At 30.0% G+C, this 17331-nt stretch overlaps 4 protein-coding genes across 7 annotated transcripts in view; 2 read left to right on the top strand and 2 right to left on the bottom strand.

Annotated features, from left to right (window-relative positions):
• Nucleotides 1–964, bottom strand: part of LOC108685829 (synembryn) — a 3167-nt gene extending 2203 nt beyond the window's left edge. The window contains 2 exon segments of the mRNA XM_018190809.1: nucleotides 134–384; nucleotides 717–964. Of these exon segments, the coding sequence (XP_018046298.1) occupies nucleotides 134–384; nucleotides 717–809 (344 nt within the window). The 5' untranslated portion in view covers nucleotides 810–964.
• A 375-nt stretch (nucleotides 965–1339) lies between these two features.
• LOC108685825 (myotubularin-related protein 6) lies at nucleotides 1340–5379 on the top strand. Its single transcript, XM_018190804.1, has 13 exons — nucleotides 1340–1541; nucleotides 1763–1876; nucleotides 1953–2115; nucleotides 2282–2439; nucleotides 2507–2632; nucleotides 2713–2847; nucleotides 3151–3283; nucleotides 3373–3599; nucleotides 3702–3952; nucleotides 4030–4173; nucleotides 4263–4389; nucleotides 4499–4759; nucleotides 4833–5379. Exons 1-13 carry the CDS (start codon nucleotides 1518–1520, stop codon nucleotides 4974–4976), a joined length of 2007 nt encoding a protein of 668 aa, XP_018046293.1. The 5' UTR covers nucleotides 1340–1517; the 3' UTR covers nucleotides 4977–5379.
• LOC108685826 (calnexin) lies at nucleotides 5102–12610 on the bottom strand. 3 transcript variants are annotated; one of them, XM_018190807.1, is made up of 11 exons: nucleotides 12339–12610; nucleotides 12196–12273; nucleotides 11293–11482; nucleotides 11207–11219; nucleotides 9419–9656; nucleotides 8981–9276; nucleotides 8238–8897; nucleotides 8028–8168; nucleotides 6613–6732; nucleotides 6213–6380; nucleotides 5102–6086 (listed from the first exon to the last, which is right to left on the bottom strand). In XM_018190807.1, the coding sequence occupies exons 2-11, from the start codon at nucleotides 12269–12271 to the stop codon at nucleotides 6030–6032; spliced, it is 1959 nt and encodes a 652-aa protein (XP_018046296.1). In that variant the 5' UTR covers nucleotides 12272–12273; nucleotides 12339–12610; the 3' UTR covers nucleotides 5102–6029. The 3 variants fall into 3 exon arrangements, with proteins under 3 accessions (XP_018046296.1, XP_018046294.1, XP_018046295.1); XM_018190805.1 differs by lacking the exons at nucleotides 11207–11219; nucleotides 11293–11482; nucleotides 12196–12273; nucleotides 12339–12610 and adding an exon at nucleotides 10082–10466; XM_018190806.1 differs by lacking the exons at nucleotides 11207–11219; nucleotides 11293–11482; nucleotides 12196–12273; nucleotides 12339–12610 and adding an exon at nucleotides 9911–9950.
• Nucleotides 12611–13402: 792 nt separating this feature from the next.
• LOC108685811 (glutamate--cysteine ligase regulatory subunit) lies at nucleotides 13403–16888 on the top strand. Of its 2 annotated transcripts, XM_018190782.1 has the most exons (7): nucleotides 13403–13746; nucleotides 13916–13978; nucleotides 14062–14179; nucleotides 14750–14949; nucleotides 15031–15145; nucleotides 15890–15946; nucleotides 16430–16663. In XM_018190782.1, the coding sequence occupies exons 1-7, from the start codon at nucleotides 13657–13659 to the stop codon at nucleotides 16579–16581; spliced, it is 795 nt and encodes a 264-aa protein (XP_018046271.1). In that variant the 5' UTR covers nucleotides 13403–13656; the 3' UTR covers nucleotides 16582–16663. The 2 variants fall into 2 exon arrangements, with proteins under 2 accessions (XP_018046271.1, XP_018046272.1); XM_018190783.1 differs by lacking the exon at nucleotides 15890–15946 and having other exon boundaries at nucleotides 13405–13746; nucleotides 16430–16888.
• Nucleotides 16889–17331: the final 443 nt, after the last annotated feature.

The raw sequence follows: 17331 nt of genomic DNA, 5'->3' as shown, positions 1-17331 counted from the left end.
GCGTGTGTGTGTGTGTGTGTGTGTGTGTGTGTGTGTGTGTGTGTGTGTGTGTGTGTGTGTGTGTGTGTGTGTGTATGTGTGTAGTATCAGAATACTAAGTAATTATAAATAATTTTTTATTTAATGATTTTGTATAATTATATTAAATTTAATTACTTTGAATAATTTTATTATTGATCTTTTATTATTGAGAAATATTATACTTTTATAATTATTACAGAAATACATAACATAAGTAAATTACCTAAGTATCCTCAAAGCAGCTAAACAATGATGATGTTGATCTACATGAACGTAATCTGTTAGATAATAAAATAATCTCTTCCATAGTTTCTCTCGTAAACAGGTACTATTCAACTCTTCAAAATTCGTCTTTTTATCATACTAAAATATTAGTTGTATAATACATGTAAATCGTTTCAATAGCTTCTAGAAAAACGTATAAAAAGAAGAGAAAAGAGACAGTTTTTTTTTTGACATATAAATTCTCTTATAATAAATGAATTAGAATTTAAAGAATTACTTGGTGACAGATTTGCTTATTAATTTAGGATAAAAAAAGTGTGAAATTAACAAATTAAGATAAAATAAATTGAGATTAATGAATCAATAAAATAAAATTTCTTCTAAAATTGCAAGCTTCGTAGAGCTGTGATAAGAAAAACATATATTACGTTTCTTAGTAAATAAAGAAGTATTTCAAAATGTATACTTACAATCTCTAGAAACACAACAATATTTTTACAAAATTCTTCATGTGTGCCGGAAATTAATTTCGAGATCAACTCTTCCGTATTAGCCTGATCCATGTCAACTCCAATTTAATAGAAAGCAATAGTAAGCGCCTTTTAAATTATATTACATACTTTATTTCATAATATTAGACGTAATGATAAATTCACCCGAATCGATCGGAACTTCACGAAGTTTGACAGCTGATTCTTTTTTTAATGTTTTTTTTAACTCTCATTGGATGGAGCAAAGAATATGCGTTAGCAAGAAATGCTCACACTATTTACTTCGTCATGCGTCCAGTCCGCTGTGGAATTAACCTGTTTTTTGATGGGTTTTGAAACACAGTTTGGAAGAAAATAAGTTTTTCTCTCTCCCCTTCCCTCTCTCTCTCTCTCTCTCTCTCTCTCTCTCTCTCTCTCTCTCTCTCTGGTAATGTTTCTTTCACGACTGCGTTCTGAAACTCATTGAAAAAAATATTTACTTTGATTGTGTGCCCATACGAAATATATTGACTGTTGGCATTGTTGCACACATATTGTAATCTGTCACCATCTGTGAATTCTGACTGATCTGTCAGTGTCACTTTCAAAGGGAATGGGAGTAGTACACGTAACCTTCGCCTATTAGCTTAAGATATTTAACAAATGTCCACGTACGCTTAGAATGATTATTTTTTAATCACTATTATGAAACTCGGGTGATACATACACGCATGTATTAATCGTTATAATTGCCTAAATAAAAGTTATTTGATTGCGTGCAATTTTTTTAAGGCTTCGAAAATGGAGCAAATAAAGGTTCCGAAGGTACGAACATTTCTGATTCAATATTTATCGTACTGTAATTTATTAGTAATGAATTGACTAGTGGTAGAAATATTAGATATTTATTTATTGATTCTATTTTCTTGTATTACTTTATACCAAAAATAACAAAAATTACAATGTTGAAAAAATGTCTTATTTTTATTCGCATATATATTGTATTCGCATATAATATTAGACTTCAAAAAAAAATATATTTGCAGGTAGAAAATGTGAGAATGCTAGACAAATATAGCAATAATCATTCCATCGGCACGCTTTACCTAACAGTGACACATCTCATCTTTGTTGAAAGAAGTGGCAAAAAGAAGATATGGGTAAATCAATCATATATTAGTTTAATAGAAGTTATTGTTAGGTTTATATCGAAAATAATAAAATATTAAATTACAGGTTTTATATACACATATTTCTAATATAGAGAAACAACCATTAACGACCACAGGATCACCATTGTACATTAAGTGTAAACATTTCTTCATTGTCACATTTGTCATCCCGAAGGAACGCGATTGCCACGAGATTTATCTCACATTATTAAAATTATCCTGCCCAGGTAATAAGCTACTACATTTGTATCATATTTTGAACATAAATGCCTTCTAAGAATTTTTAAAAGCGCTATGTTTATACATTATGTAACATACAGAATAAAAAAATTCTAAGATAATCATTCCTAACATAAAAAATTAAAATTTTTTATTGATTTAATTTTATTACAGTTAGTGTAGAAGATTTATATTGCTTCAATTATCAAGAAAATAAAGACACGCTACCTCAGCATGCAGGATGGAATTTCTTCAATGTACAAAGTGAATTTCAGCGCCAAGGTGTTCCCAACGAGGAGTGGTCACTTTCGTATTTAAATACTAATTATGAGGTAAAATAATATTCATTGTGTTATCATTTTACATTTTGCCATTAATTAAACTATCAATTTTTTTCAGCTTTGCGATACTTATCCTAGGTACTTATATGTTCCCAGTGCATCTACCAAAAACATTTTATTAGGCAGTGCAAAGTTTAGAAGCAGAGGAAGGCTACCAGTTTTAACATACTTGCATTCAAACAAGGTTTGATCAAAATGATAAACTAAACATTTGATAAATAAACATTTAATAAATAAAAGTTTTTCAAATAAAATAATTTGTAGGCTGCCATTTGCCGCTGCAGTCAACCACTTTCAGGATTTAGTGCACGATGTCCTGAAGACGAAGAAATAATGCATAATATATTATGTACAAATCCTAATTCACGGTATATGTATGTTGTCGATACAAGGCCGCGGGTAAATATATTGGAATATATAATTCCTTTTTTAATTGAATATCAGACCTAATTTTATTCCTTTTATTTTATTTTATATTTTCTTTAATATGTCATTTCTTTAGAATTGAAAACAGAAAATACCGTTATAAATATTTTAAGCTTTTTTTTAGAGATAATATTTTATTTAATCGATTTTAAAAACAAATTGATATTTAATTATTTCAGTGATGACAAATGTTATAAATATGTAAAATAAATGATTTTTATAGTTATTTCTAAGGATACAAGATATTAAAAACAAAACTTAATTCTGTTTAATTAGATTAACGCCTTTGCTAACAGAGCTGCAGGGAAAGGATATGAGAATGAAAATTTCTATGACAATATCAAATTTCATTTCTTCGGGATAGAGAACATTCACGTAATGAGAACGAGTTTAAATAAGCTTTTGGACTGTAAGTAACATTTTTACAGAGTTTGTGTATAAAACATCAGTTTCCTTACATTACAATTGTTAAATTTTCATCTGTATTTGAACTTTTAGTACAAAGATCAACCTCCATGAGCGCATTTTTAAGTGGCCTAGAAAATAGCGGTTGGTTAAAGCATATTCGCTCTATTCTGGAAACCGCTTGGTTCATTGCACGGGCAGTTTCGAACGGCGTGAGTGTAGTAGTGCATTGTAGCGATGGATGGGATCGTACTGCGCAAGTGTGCTCTCTGGCTGCATTACTATTAGATCCATTTTATAGAACCATCCAAGGTTTTCAAGTAAATTTAATACCAATTTGTTCAAATTTCTGCATTTATAATTATTATATGATTAAATTATATATTCCATTTCTCTCACATGATTAAAAAAACTTCTTACAGGCTTTAATAGAAAAGGATTGGCTATCGTTCGGTCATAAATTTAGTGATCGTTGTGGCTATGTCAGTAGCGATGGTAAAGAACTCGCACCAATATTTACACAGTTTATAGATGCAACATACCAACTGCTACAGCAATATCCATATAAATTTCAATTCAATGAATATTTTCTTTTAACGTTACATGATCATGTACATAGCTGTCAACACGGTACATTCATCGGAAATTCAGAGAAAGAAAGGCAAATATTAAGGTATTACATCTACATATTGATCTTTTTCTTCATGATAAATGTAAATGAAAAAAAAATTATGATGAATATTATTTTAGATTATCTGAGCGAACATATTCGTTGTGGGGCTACTTAGCAAATAATATGAATGAATATATAAACCCAATCTACAGATGCAATCGTTATAATAACGAGGACTCTATTGATATTCTTCAACCTAAATTGGCACCTCAATCTATTGTGTAATAAATATGTAACTTTTATGCAACGATTTATATTCAATATTGTTAACCATACAGTTTGAATGTAAACCGTGTTATTTTATTTTCAGTCTTTGGAGAGGCTTATACTTTAGATTTGAAAATGGAATACATCCTAGAGAAACGTGTGAAGATTTAATTTTGACGATCTACGATCACACAAGTTCCTTAGAAGATCATGTAAAGCTTTTATTAAAAGTATGTATCACATAGTTTAGTCAAGCAAATAGATATTATATTTTAACAAATAGATAATTAAATTTTGAACGAAAAATTAATGTATCTGCATTTTAATTTTCTTCAACAGCGAGTAAATTCTTTGGGACAACTTTTAAATACAAGTAACACTCAAAAGAAGGGAAAGCATAAATTTGACACTAAATTCACGAAGGAATCTTTGTCAGAGAATATAATAGAGAACACCGCAAATCACGATGAAAAAACGAGAAGTAAACTAAAAGCAAATCAATTGGAAAATGAATTAAAGACAGTTGCCTTAGAATGGAAATCGTCGCGAAATATAGAAGAATGTGGATGCTCTACTACATTTGATACTTTTAACAAAAAGGTATAATTGACGAGTGTACCTTGTAAGTTAAAATAACCTTTTTATGTTTACTTCATAATGAGTTTTATTTCAGCATCATTGTTGGTCCTGTGGTGATGTACTATGCACAAGATGTATGACAGTGCACACTAAATTACCTGGACATCTGTCACAACGTGCCGTACCCACGTGCAAATCATGCTATCAAAGTTTCGGCATATCTGCCACTAGTCCTTAAACGTGCTTTATTTAATGCTGACTTATTCTTCTCTATTTATATACACGTTTTTTTTTAGCGAAATGAAGAAGCATAGCATATATATCAGGCATTGTATTATTCCAATTTTATATATTTAGCTTTTCTATATATTTCTTTGAATTTTATTTCGTTCGCATAATCGATCAATACAAACAACGTAGTACCTGATTACAATATATATAACATACGGACTTATTTCTAACTTAAATAATTCATAAACACTTTAAAGTTCGTGAATATTACACCAAATAATTGATAACAAATCATTGACTATCAACTACTATGGTACGGTCGATAAATGTTGCTATGTAACGTTTTACGTTAATGACTTTAAAACTATCTCAACTTATACTTCAATACTTTATAATTATTAAAAAAAAAATGATACATAAATTACGCAAATATAGAAACTTACGGAAACACAAGCTGACTTTTGCACATTCTGTAAATGCATATAGTTTGTTTGCCTTATAATTAAAATGGATTCTGCCATAGTAGTTGAAAAATATTTGAGTTACATCAGGACATAAATTGTATACATATCTTGCATTCACATATATTACATTCTCTTCGACTTTTTTACTGTCTCTTATTGATTTGTCCCAGTGTAACATTAAAATATGAATTATGCTATCTCCTTTAATGCTACAACATTGAAAAATGTTGTAATTAAAAACATAAATATATACTTTACTATTATTAAGGCATTGTCCATTTTAAAAGAAAATACTCCATTGTAAATTTCAAAGAATACAAATACATCATACATCACTCAGTACACAAAAGCATATGTATAATTCGAGAACAGTTTCCTCAAATATATTAATAAGATTTCATATACGATATCAAATGTCAATATTCTTAGAAGAGTAATTAAATATCGCATCACACATTGCAGTAACTGAATTTACTAGTGACTGGTAACCTACTATCCACAGTGGCAAGTGTAATGTGTGGAATGTGATATAGTATTATATAAATATTTTAACGCGATAATACTCTTATTAAATTTTTTAATAATTATTCTTCTTCCTATTCTTTATTTGGTTTTCTTCGTCGTGGTCCTTCGCCACTAATCGGTGGAGTATCCTGCAATAATCATATGTGCTTTACATAACCGAGAATCATTTATCATTTATAAGAAAAAAAATATCGTGTATATCAAAAAATTTAATGAATTACAGTTCTTAAAATACTTAAAGATCTATTACCAACCTTATCACTTTCTATTACTTCCTCTGTTCCAGTCTCTATCTCTATATCTCTTATTTCTTCTATAACAGGTTTTTGCTCAAGTTCAGAATTTTCATTTTCCATGGTCTCGTCGATGCCTAATCCTAAAAATGACTTGTCATCTTCTTCATCTTTAAAATCTGTTTTGTCCTAAGATATTGAAAACAGTATAAATTATTTTGATCTCACTTAAATATCTTACATTTATATAACAATATCAACAATAATAAATAACGTTACTGCTGGACAACTTGTATTCTGCTTATAAAGCAACTAATGTTATTACATATTTACTTTAGAGTTTCTAAATTTTTGTATTTATACAAATAAACAATTTTCTTTACAAGAACATTTGAATTATTTTAGCTTAATCAAATGTTACCTCAGAAAAGCAGCAAAAATACATTATCAGGACTACTGGTATTGCAGTTAATACTAGATATACTGCCCATATCCATGGATGGTCCGCAGTAAATTTCGCGATCCGATTCCATGTACTCCACTGTATTAAATAATCATATAAAATACTATACTTATAAGTATACACTGATTTTTAATTATATGTTAATTTATATATTACAATTACATTTCAAATTAACTTTTAATCTAATTAAATAAAATTATGTGTAAATGCCAGTATGAGCTGACATAAGATATTGGTATACGATCAAATCTTTATTAAACCAAAAGTGGTAAACGTTTCGATCCTCGCTTCAGATTCTCTTTAGTACATAAAATAGTGATAAAAGAAACAATAGTTAGCCGCAGGATCACATTACGAAGACTATATTACTTAAAGATGTACATCAAATTGGCAGATTCGATGTATCGCAGAATCAGAAAAGCACTGAATTATCAACTTAATCAACTATTGAATTAGAAATCTTTTTTAATTTTTTATTTACACATTAGATTTAATCTTTGTACCGATTGTTATTACTTTTTGTTCTAATTAAATAATATACATAATATAATTGTAATACATATGTTATTATATTTCAAAATCTATTATATGCATAAAGTATACAAATACTAGCAATGAAACTCTTATTAATCCTTGAATAATAACGAATAAGTTTTTTCAATAAGGAGTCAGTGAGGATTATATTTTAAAATTAATTTTACTATTACAACTTGGTAAAATATCAAATATAAATATTATACTAAAAGTATTTACATTATATACATTATTAGTGCATTTGTACATATAATATACTTCAATAATATCCCAAGCAAATACTTTCAACATTTCATTCAATCTTTATCTTTCATGTCTATTATACCTCACAAGCTTGTTTGCACAGATACCAGATGTAAGCTACAATTGGTATCGCGCAATACAAGAAATACAATGCCCACCATCCAGGCTTATATTTCATCGCCTTCATCATTCGACCCCACATAGAATCCTGTATATTATAATTTGTGTGTAATACTAAAGAATTAATTGTCTATTTTCAAAAGTACAGCTTCAAATTTGAAAGTTGATTAATTTCCAAATAGACTGTATAATATACGTAATGTATATTATATATTTCGAGTAAAATTTTCTTTCGAGAGGAAGTTTTGGAACGTAGCCTTATATATTTATACAATATTATATATTTGTACAATATTATCTTCATGTAATACGTTTTATGTATTTTTGTTATATTTTTACAGCAAAAATTTATTATAGGAGATATATAAGAAAAAGTATTTTTAGATCAGAGAGATATATGTATAAGAAAAGTATCTTTAGATATACATATGAGATAAGAACAAATATTTTAAAATCACAGATGAAAGGGTACTTACATTTTCTTCAGCAATTTTAACACGTCGAACCTCGAATGTATCAATTGCCCATTTCTTCGCCACTTTTTCATCATCTGTTATAATTATATTGTCGAAATATATGTCGGTAGTCATTGACCACAGCTCAAAACCAACAGCACTCTATAAAACACATTCGCATATATTATACAAGAATATTTGTAGTTTACTAATATTCTGTTCATTACATACAATTGGTAACATCTTGAACGGATGTTTGTCATTAAAATAATCAGGATTGTCTATAAGTTTAGGCTTCCATTTTCCCTTATAATTAGGATTGTTAACAAGTGGCGCCAACCATTTTCCTTTATATCGTGGATTCTTCATCATTTTCTGCTTATATGGTCCGCAACCAGGAACATCCGCGCATTTTGGATTTGGTATTTCCGGAGGTTCCCATTCACCATCCATCTCGACATCCCAATCATCGGGCTTAACCGAATCTGGATTCGATATCATCGGCGATTCGTCTTCAAGCCATCCTTCTGGCATAATATCTTCCTCATCAACTATTTGTGCTGGAGCATCTTCGTCCCAGTCATCAGGCTTTTCTGCCAATGGATCAGGAATCTTTTCTCGATCATCCCAATCCTCAGGCTGTTTATCATCAGGATCTTCTATTTCTAAAGGCGGATTCACAGGAGGAGTGAAATCGTCTAGTAATGAGCCAGAGTTTAAAAGTTTATTATCTACTTTGATTTCGTACATATTATCAGGTCGTACGATCAGAGTATACAAATGTGGGTTTTTATCTTTGAAATAATCTTCCATTTTGTCTTTTGATTTTTTACAATGTTTCTCTGTGATTGTACCATTCAATGGATTCTTATGTCGAAATATAAAATGAAGCTGAAGAAAAAAAATAAACATCAAATGAACCATAATATATTTTGTATATATTTTGTAATATTTAAACTAAGACAAAAGCATACCTTGTGATCATTGCCACATTTATCAGGCCCAAACATTATGGTATATGGTGTTTTATCTTGGAACTGTTTTAAGTCTCCATGTTTATCATCTAATGTAAGCAACTTAAGGTAAGCACCACCACATTCTTGTCCCTCTTGAAAATTAACTTCATATTGTACAACTAAGGGCTTATCTTCAAAATAAAATGGCTTAACTAATGCAGTAGAAACGGCAGCATGTCTAGCTTTGCTTTTAAGCACTAATCCTAAGTCTCCATCCTCACCATGTTTCTTAGGTTCCTCGATGGACCAAATTCCTAACAAATAATAAAAAGATAAATACCATATTAATTAACTATTAGAGACATACTGAGCTAATATTTAGGCAATATTGTACCAATAATTCTGTTACTAGGGTATAACAAAAGAATGTACAAAAATTTAATATTTAATATTAACCATCGTATTTAGCGATATCTTCGTCAATATCATCCTTCTTCGCCTCTGATAATACCCATACATTCCTAAATCTCTCCTCACTGTCAAAGTTCTCCGCTAAGTGAGCGAAACCGGAAGGTTCCGGACTTTTGTAAGTCGGCTTCTGTATTGCATCACTGTCTTCATCTACACTTAATATACAACATGCATTCAGGCAAACTAACACAACACACGCTATGATTCTTGCCATTTCATATTCCTGAAATGCAAAAGAAAAAAATGAAATGAGAGGATATCTTCGCCTAATTAATTTAAGCCTGGTGACTTGAAACACATGGCAAAATAAATCCAATGAACAAAAATACTAACAAAATATAACATACGTATAAAAAACAAATATTAAAACAAATTTCTTACAACAATTTATTAAAACAGTTTTTAAAGCAATTAAAATTATATCCTTAAAATCAATGCATCCGAGAGACGGAATGAGCCAGTCATGCGAAACTTAACCTCAAATTTGCTTCGTACACCATATATCTCCGGCAGACACCATTAACCGCGGCGTAACGCATAATTTTGCATAAATTTTTTAGTTAAATTAATCTGTATCGCATAGTGATATCAAAATAGTAAATCACAAGTTTTTTTTTACACTAGAAAAATAACAAAAGCTTGTCTTACCGGTGATACGAGAGAAAGTTAATTCAGAGAATCTTCGGACGATTGGCACGGAGTAAAACAGCGACGTGTTATTCAATTATTTAATAATGATAATTTAATCTATTCACGTAAGGACAACTCTGCGTCGCGTTCTGAAAATGAGCGGCGCTTCCGGAAGTTGCCGGTGAGATCACGTTAATTGGTAGTAACTTTAATTGAATTTCTAGCACCTCTCGACGGCCCTCACGTTTGTCCACGCGCACATCCAACGATAGAACGAATGCAATGATGACAACAACGTTCACGTAGAACGGTAATATTTTCCGAGTTTCATTAGAGATTATCTGACGTTATCATACGTTCGGTCCGAGCGATAGGTGAGGTAGGTCGCATCATTTTATGCAATTGCACTTTCTACACTGCCACGCGTCGCTCCTCGATTGATCGTCCAACACGAGGATGTTAATTGTTCAAGTTGTTTGAAATCTTACAAAACTTTTGTACTCAAAATGAGATAATCAGAAATTAAAAAAAAGAGAAAGCGAAGATTCCGAGTTTAAAAATACAAATAATGCAAATAAATCTACGATAATACATCCGTTTTCGTTTTATCTGCACCGAATGCAATAACGTTTGATGCGATGTGATACAATGGCTGTGTTCTAAAATTCATTGCCGCTGAAACCCTACAGTTTACATTACGTGTACATTTTTAACACTGACAGTAAACTTTGGAACACAATTTTTAAAATCATAGGACTATTTTTTTATTGCTGCACTTTCTGAACTAATACATATAGTACAATAAGTGAAGTAAAACAAATATACGTTCACTTTAACTTACTGCATTGGTTCAGAGTGCAGCAACAAAAAACAGATCTCATGTGAAGGCTGAATAACAAGTCAAATGTCTAGAAACATTCGTGCATCGTGCCGTAAAAGTTATTAAATTATTTGACAATTGTATAAAAAACAATAGTTTTAAATCTGCCAAAGAAAATAATATATTTATTTCTATAAATTCTTTGATTACATTGTCCCTTCTTCTCGCACCATAAACTTAAAATTAATAAATGTGATATCTTAAACACATAACATTCATTCAGTCTTCAAGGGTGGTGAGAAATATCTCGTGACTGTCCTTACGACCATAACAGCACTGAAAATTATCCTAACATTAATACAAATTTATAATTTGCATAGTTTCAAATACAATTACAGCATTTAAATACCTTAGTATAGCGATTACTCCAGCTGGCATTATCTTTCCACTGTTGTAAAATCGATACCCCATCAGACCTCCAAGGGTCGTGCTAGTTCCTAAGAAAACTGCAACGTTGGTTGGATCCTGGGAAGTCTGGTAAGCACCATATCCTAGAACTGATCCAAAAAGAAGACCTGCGGCCAGCGAGGGGATAGAACCTAAAAAATTCAATAAGATTAGCACTTAAAGCATTCCAAGTCATGTCAGTGAGAATCATAAGATTTGTTCTTTTTAATAAATTTTTAATAAATCTATTGTAGTTCATCCTTTTCCTTTTTTTTTTGAATATATAAGAAGTTTAGCTAAAAAGAACAAATTTATAGATTGCATTTATAGATTTCGGAGCTGACATTATACAATCTATATAGCTCAAGTATAAATCATGACAGCAATTAAATTTATACAGCACAAACCTATACAGAAGATTACAACATTTCCAATATTATATTACTGGAATATTACTAAAATGTTATATATTGCTGCAATTTTGCTGAAATGATCCATACTGTAATAGAAATGACTCCAACTTCCAAAATGATCACTAATATCAGTTTCTACCAATATAAATTAACCTTAATTTCTGTTCAACTTATTCTTAGAATTAGAAAAAAAATAATGTTAAAATAATGTTAGTTAAAATGAGATTAAAATTAAATTATTGGAAACATACATAAAAGTCATTTTTTTCTATCATTTACGTTTCATTTTAACATTATTTTGACATTATCATGACTTATCATTCTGTTTGAGAAGTGTTGTTTTATCTATGTTATTTATTAAATACTAACCAAGAAAAATAGAACAACGTTTGTGTGTCTCCTGAAAGGAAAGCAAACAAATTTTGTCAACAACAATTAATCAAACTACTCACTCGATTTCACGTAACCTAGCACTCCGCCACCAGCCACTGCGATAGCGTACGCAAATGCGGCGTAGTCGATCGGCATTGCTATAAAAAAAAAAATCGTTTGTAGTCTCCATTGTGTACGGTGTGACGTCTATTTATATAATTACCGAATGATAAGCTCGATATATCTTTCGCGTTGTGTTGCAATTACGCAAAAATTATACACGGGATGGTTAACTACCGAAAGAAATTTTTCTCTGCTTCTTCGTCACACCTCTCGACAATTAATTCAACGAGGTTTTAATTGCAATAAATAACACCCATATAATCACATGCTATAGCTCGACGCGTAATTTGTATTTAATGTACGACGGCGGGCAATCTATGATAAGGCATGATTTTTTGCAGTCTTCTTTTCAGTGCTACCATCCACCGTTCATTAGCCAATCACGTTCTACTATTAAGTTAGGTTAGATTTTAAATGACGCGTATGTAATAACGATCCATTACAGGCAATTATAGATTTATTTACACCAATTACATAACATTTGTTACTTTGTTCATTCTTCATTCTTTTGCGAATGTTTCTTTTATTATTATAAGTATAGTTAGATTAGAAATAAGTTAATTAGAAAAATTACAATTCTTTAGCAACAAAAATATGCTTGGTACATGTAATTTAAAAAAAAACCGCGAAGAGACATTTGTGAAGTACAGATAAAAAATTGGATAACTTATTTGATCTTTACATTCGTATACTTTTCAAATAGCGTCCTCTAATATATGTCAGTCGAATATTTCCCGAGTGAGGAAAATTGCGATATGAATATTTTAAAATTCAAACGAGATTTTTTTAAAAAAAAAGGAAATCCAAAATTCAGCGTTTACGCGAGGAAGTCTAATTGAGCTTCAATATTTAAATTAACTTTAATTAATTTAAGTTTAATTTTTAGAATTAGAAAAAGATGAAGAGTTATATAATTGGACTATATTTTGTAGAAACGAGCATTAAATCCTCTTTCGGAATGATCGATTTTTTTTAAACTCCCAATTCAATACTAATTATTTTTATTCTCTTATTTAAGATCGTTTATCGATATTAACATAAAGCTGGCTTTTCCACAGTAACGATCGCACAATTAAGATTCATGACTCTCGTCCTTTCTTAATCGGAGATTATCTTTAATTTGACAACTGTATGACATTCATTGAAGAAAAATCTAGAAAAACATAATCGAGGAGAAATCTGGGAGAATCAAGTTTCTTATTACGTTTTGCTGCATTTCGCAGCGATCATTAGCGAAATATTCGAATTCCTATTCAACTCGCACAGAGTTACACTTTTTTTTCTACGAATTACTATGAATTGAAAAGTCACGATCGATGACATCACTTTACTGCTTTAACGTCAATAAAAGCGTATATAAGCATATATAACCGCCGATAAGTTGGACTTGTGACAATTCCGCGTCAGGGTCGTTCGATATGCTCTCACATAATTTGTTCATCAATACTGGGAACATACTCTCCTTAAGTGAGGCAAAACAGAAGGCGAGTCAAAATTCCACGGATGAGGTCAGTTGACAGTTATTGCATAACATTGCGTTCTACATAATTCTGCATAAAATATATGTCTTAACTGTGTCGCGCGACATCAATCGATTTATTGTTCTTGAAGCCGAGGTTATGTTGCGACACATTTGTCGAAATTTCTTCTTTAACATCATTCGTTGATACATTTTAGTTGATCGAGACACTGAAGATCATTCTAAACAATGAACAAAGCAAGGGGGATGACAAGACAATTGTATGTATATGTGATTTTCAGTAGCGAAAGTGTCTTTCTGAATTAATGTCACCTGATTAATTTTCTGTCAATTACAATTCTAGATCAATGGAAAGAAGGATACAAGTTTACAGGATGTGAATAGAAAAGACTTAAAGATCACTGTAAAAGTATTTATCTCATCACCTGATGTTAATTCATTAAAGGAAGCATTGGATCAAGGTATTCCTAGCCATTATAATAGATTTTTTTTATGTTTCTGGTGAAAATTTTTTTCAGAATTTTTCAGAATTTCTATAAGTTTATAATTTTCTCACATTTTTTATACGAATTGTAATATTCCTCAGAAAATTTACATCTTTTCTCAAAATTTTTGATGTATGTTATTTATGAGATATTGTAAAATTTTTTTAATTTTTTGTAAGTATAATTTCTGATGAAATGTTATAAAATCTAAAAAAATTTAAAAGTACTTTTTAAAAATTATGGAGTGAGAAATTTCAGAATATTTCAGAATTCACTTATATGAAAAATTCTAAGAGAAGATGTAAACTTTTTGAATATTTCTGAGTATTTCTGAAAAATGTTCCAATTCGTATAAAAATTATGAGAAAAATTTTCATCAGAGGAGACTTGTTCTTTTTATTGAATTTTTTGTACGATTTATCTTTTTTATCTTTCCTTTTTTTTTCTTTTTACGTTGAGAAAAAAGGAAGAAAGAGATGAACAGTACAAAAAGTTCAGCTAAAAAGAACAATCCTACATATTCCTAATGTGTTTTATATTTTATAGCGTTTGAAGCACTTCATACAGATACCATAGAATCACTAGTAATAGCTTACAAAAGTGCTGAGAGTCCAGAAGATATGTTGTCATCGTTAAAAAAAATATGGTCTGTGGTAGAAGAATATGTAAAAGTTGACAAGTTATGCAGTGTTGGATTGAGCGATATTAATACAAACACTTTCATTGAACTGTTTCAGTGGGCAGATGTAAGAATAAGTTTTGTAAAGTGACATTCATATTCATTTTAATATATTCTCATCCATATTTGTGATGTTTACTTGTTACAGATAAAACCAAACATTGTACAGATTAATTTAGCTACGTGTTGTGTGGTACCGCCAGCCTTGCAGGAATTTACAAAAGAAAATGATATTCAGTTGCTGACTCATAGTGATCCCTGTCGTACGTATTTTTCACTTAAAACAATTAAAATAAATTAGTGATATTAACATGGTGTCCAGTGATCCTTGAATATTTATATTATATGAATCCGGGAATTATACTTGAATTTTATTTAACAGAATTTTATTTCCCATATTCTGGAAAAACCCTTGAAATTTCAGGGCTTGCTTAGAATTTATCATTCTTTCATTTTAAAAAAAATCAGCGCGAAATAGAAAAAATTAATAAGAAGAAAAGTTGTATTTGAGTATAAGTTCTCCCTTAAAGATGCAATAGATTATCAATAGAAAATGAGAAACTTGAATTTAATGTCTAAAATAGAACATAGTATAGTAGAAAAATTGTTTGTGTTGCTGGAATGTTCATTTGATATTATTTATAAAGCAATAAATAATATTGTTCTAAATTTGTTAGTGTTTTAATTCATTCATATAAAATCCTAATTTAAATACAAAGCAATATAAATAAATATAAGATTACATCTTAACGGTTATATACGCAAGTTATATTAAACAACTATAATTACTAATTAATTAATTCAAATTACGTACTATCATTTTATTTTTTGTAACTAAATTAGATTTAATTATAGTCGTTTAGTATAACTTGCGTACATAATCGTTAGGATGTAATTTTATATTTATATTTAACAACACTGATAATGACTGAATCTTCTTCGAAACGTATATTTTATTTTACTTTAAAAAATATTTTATTTTACTTATTTAAAATATTATATTTTAGCAACTGCTGGCTATTGCTCATATACCCTTGTGTCACATCTATATTGTTTTGTTACAAGTGAGCATTATATATTTAGTTTTTTATTAAAGCATATAATATTGTGCAAATCAATACAAATTAATTAAATAATGAAAATTAATTGATGGGATAAATCCTGGAAAAAGAATTTTTATCTGGAATGTCCTGGAATTATTCTTCAATTGACTAGTTAGATTTTGCTGGACACCATAATTAATCCTTCGCTGACAAATTGGATTTTGAAGATACTGTCGATTTTTATTGTTAATTCTGTTAGATAAATTTAAATCTGTATAAAGTAAAATACAACTCAATTTCTATGAAAATTCATTAAAGCTTTCACAAGAGTATAAGAATTTTTTTAGATTCTTATATATCCGGAATAATATAAAAATTTGTACTAAAGTTCAGAGATCCAGATTGCTCAAAAGGTGAAAATTTTATTTCAAAGAGTTGAAACACAATTAATTATTAAGCATAAGGTATAAAGTATATTTTATTTGTTAGTATTTCTTTTTCTAGAAATTCTTCCTCAAGAAGTATTAGAGAATATATTTGGTTCTACTGCTTATTTATACTGGCTGATAAGATATCAAATCCATCTCAAATGCCGCGGAATTTTATCATCGAAAGGGTACTTACTGCGCATTAATAAGTCTAATGTTAAACCTTAACGTTAGTAACATCACTAAGTGTTATTTCTGCACAAGGTAATGTGTCTCATATTCTATATTAATACACGAATAACTTACACTTAATTTTTGTGATTATGAGCATTTTGAACATTTTATTGTATATGTATATTATAAGCTTTTATAGTATTGCACTGCGTTATGCGTCTTAGTTAACTCTTGCAAGTTTTTGTATAAATTTTTATAGCATGACATACAATAGATGCGCATTCTCTTTTTTTTTTTTAATTTTTCAATTTTCTCAATAGTTAATCATTGTAAACAATTTGAGAAATAAATATTAGAATTTCTTGGAAAGTGACCATTGAAGATATTATTTTTCAAATTTGACAATATCCTCAAGTTATCCTCAGTTATAAAAAAACTTTTTATAGTTCGTACCATTCAATATTTATTTTTTTCTACGTACAGATCATACGATAGTTTTATCCTCGAGCGACTTGCAGCCCTTCGCTAGCGGTAGCCGATCGGGAGTCCGGCGAACGGTGGTGACACTAGAGGAGATCCTTTTGTATATGCGTATATGTGTTGCGTATCCTCAGCATATTGTCGTCGTCGTCGTCGGTTGGCTCCGATATATGCGCTCCTTTTTTTCTCCTTTGCTACTACCGCCTTGTGCTGCTGCTCGAATCTTTCCCTTACCCGCCCGTTCTGCTATTCCGTTCTTCTCGTCCCATTCCTCGTTCTCCTGAGAGCTCTCTTTTGCGTTAAGCCGCCACCGCGTGGCACACA

Source organism: Atta colombica, unplaced genomic scaffold (genome assembly GCF_001594045.1).
Source record: "Atta colombica isolate Treedump-2 unplaced genomic scaffold, Acol1.0 scaffold160, whole genome shotgun sequence".
NCBI lineage: Eukaryota > Metazoa > Arthropoda > Insecta > Hymenoptera > Formicidae > Atta > Atta colombica.
This window is presented reverse-complemented; position numbering and strand designations above follow the sequence as displayed.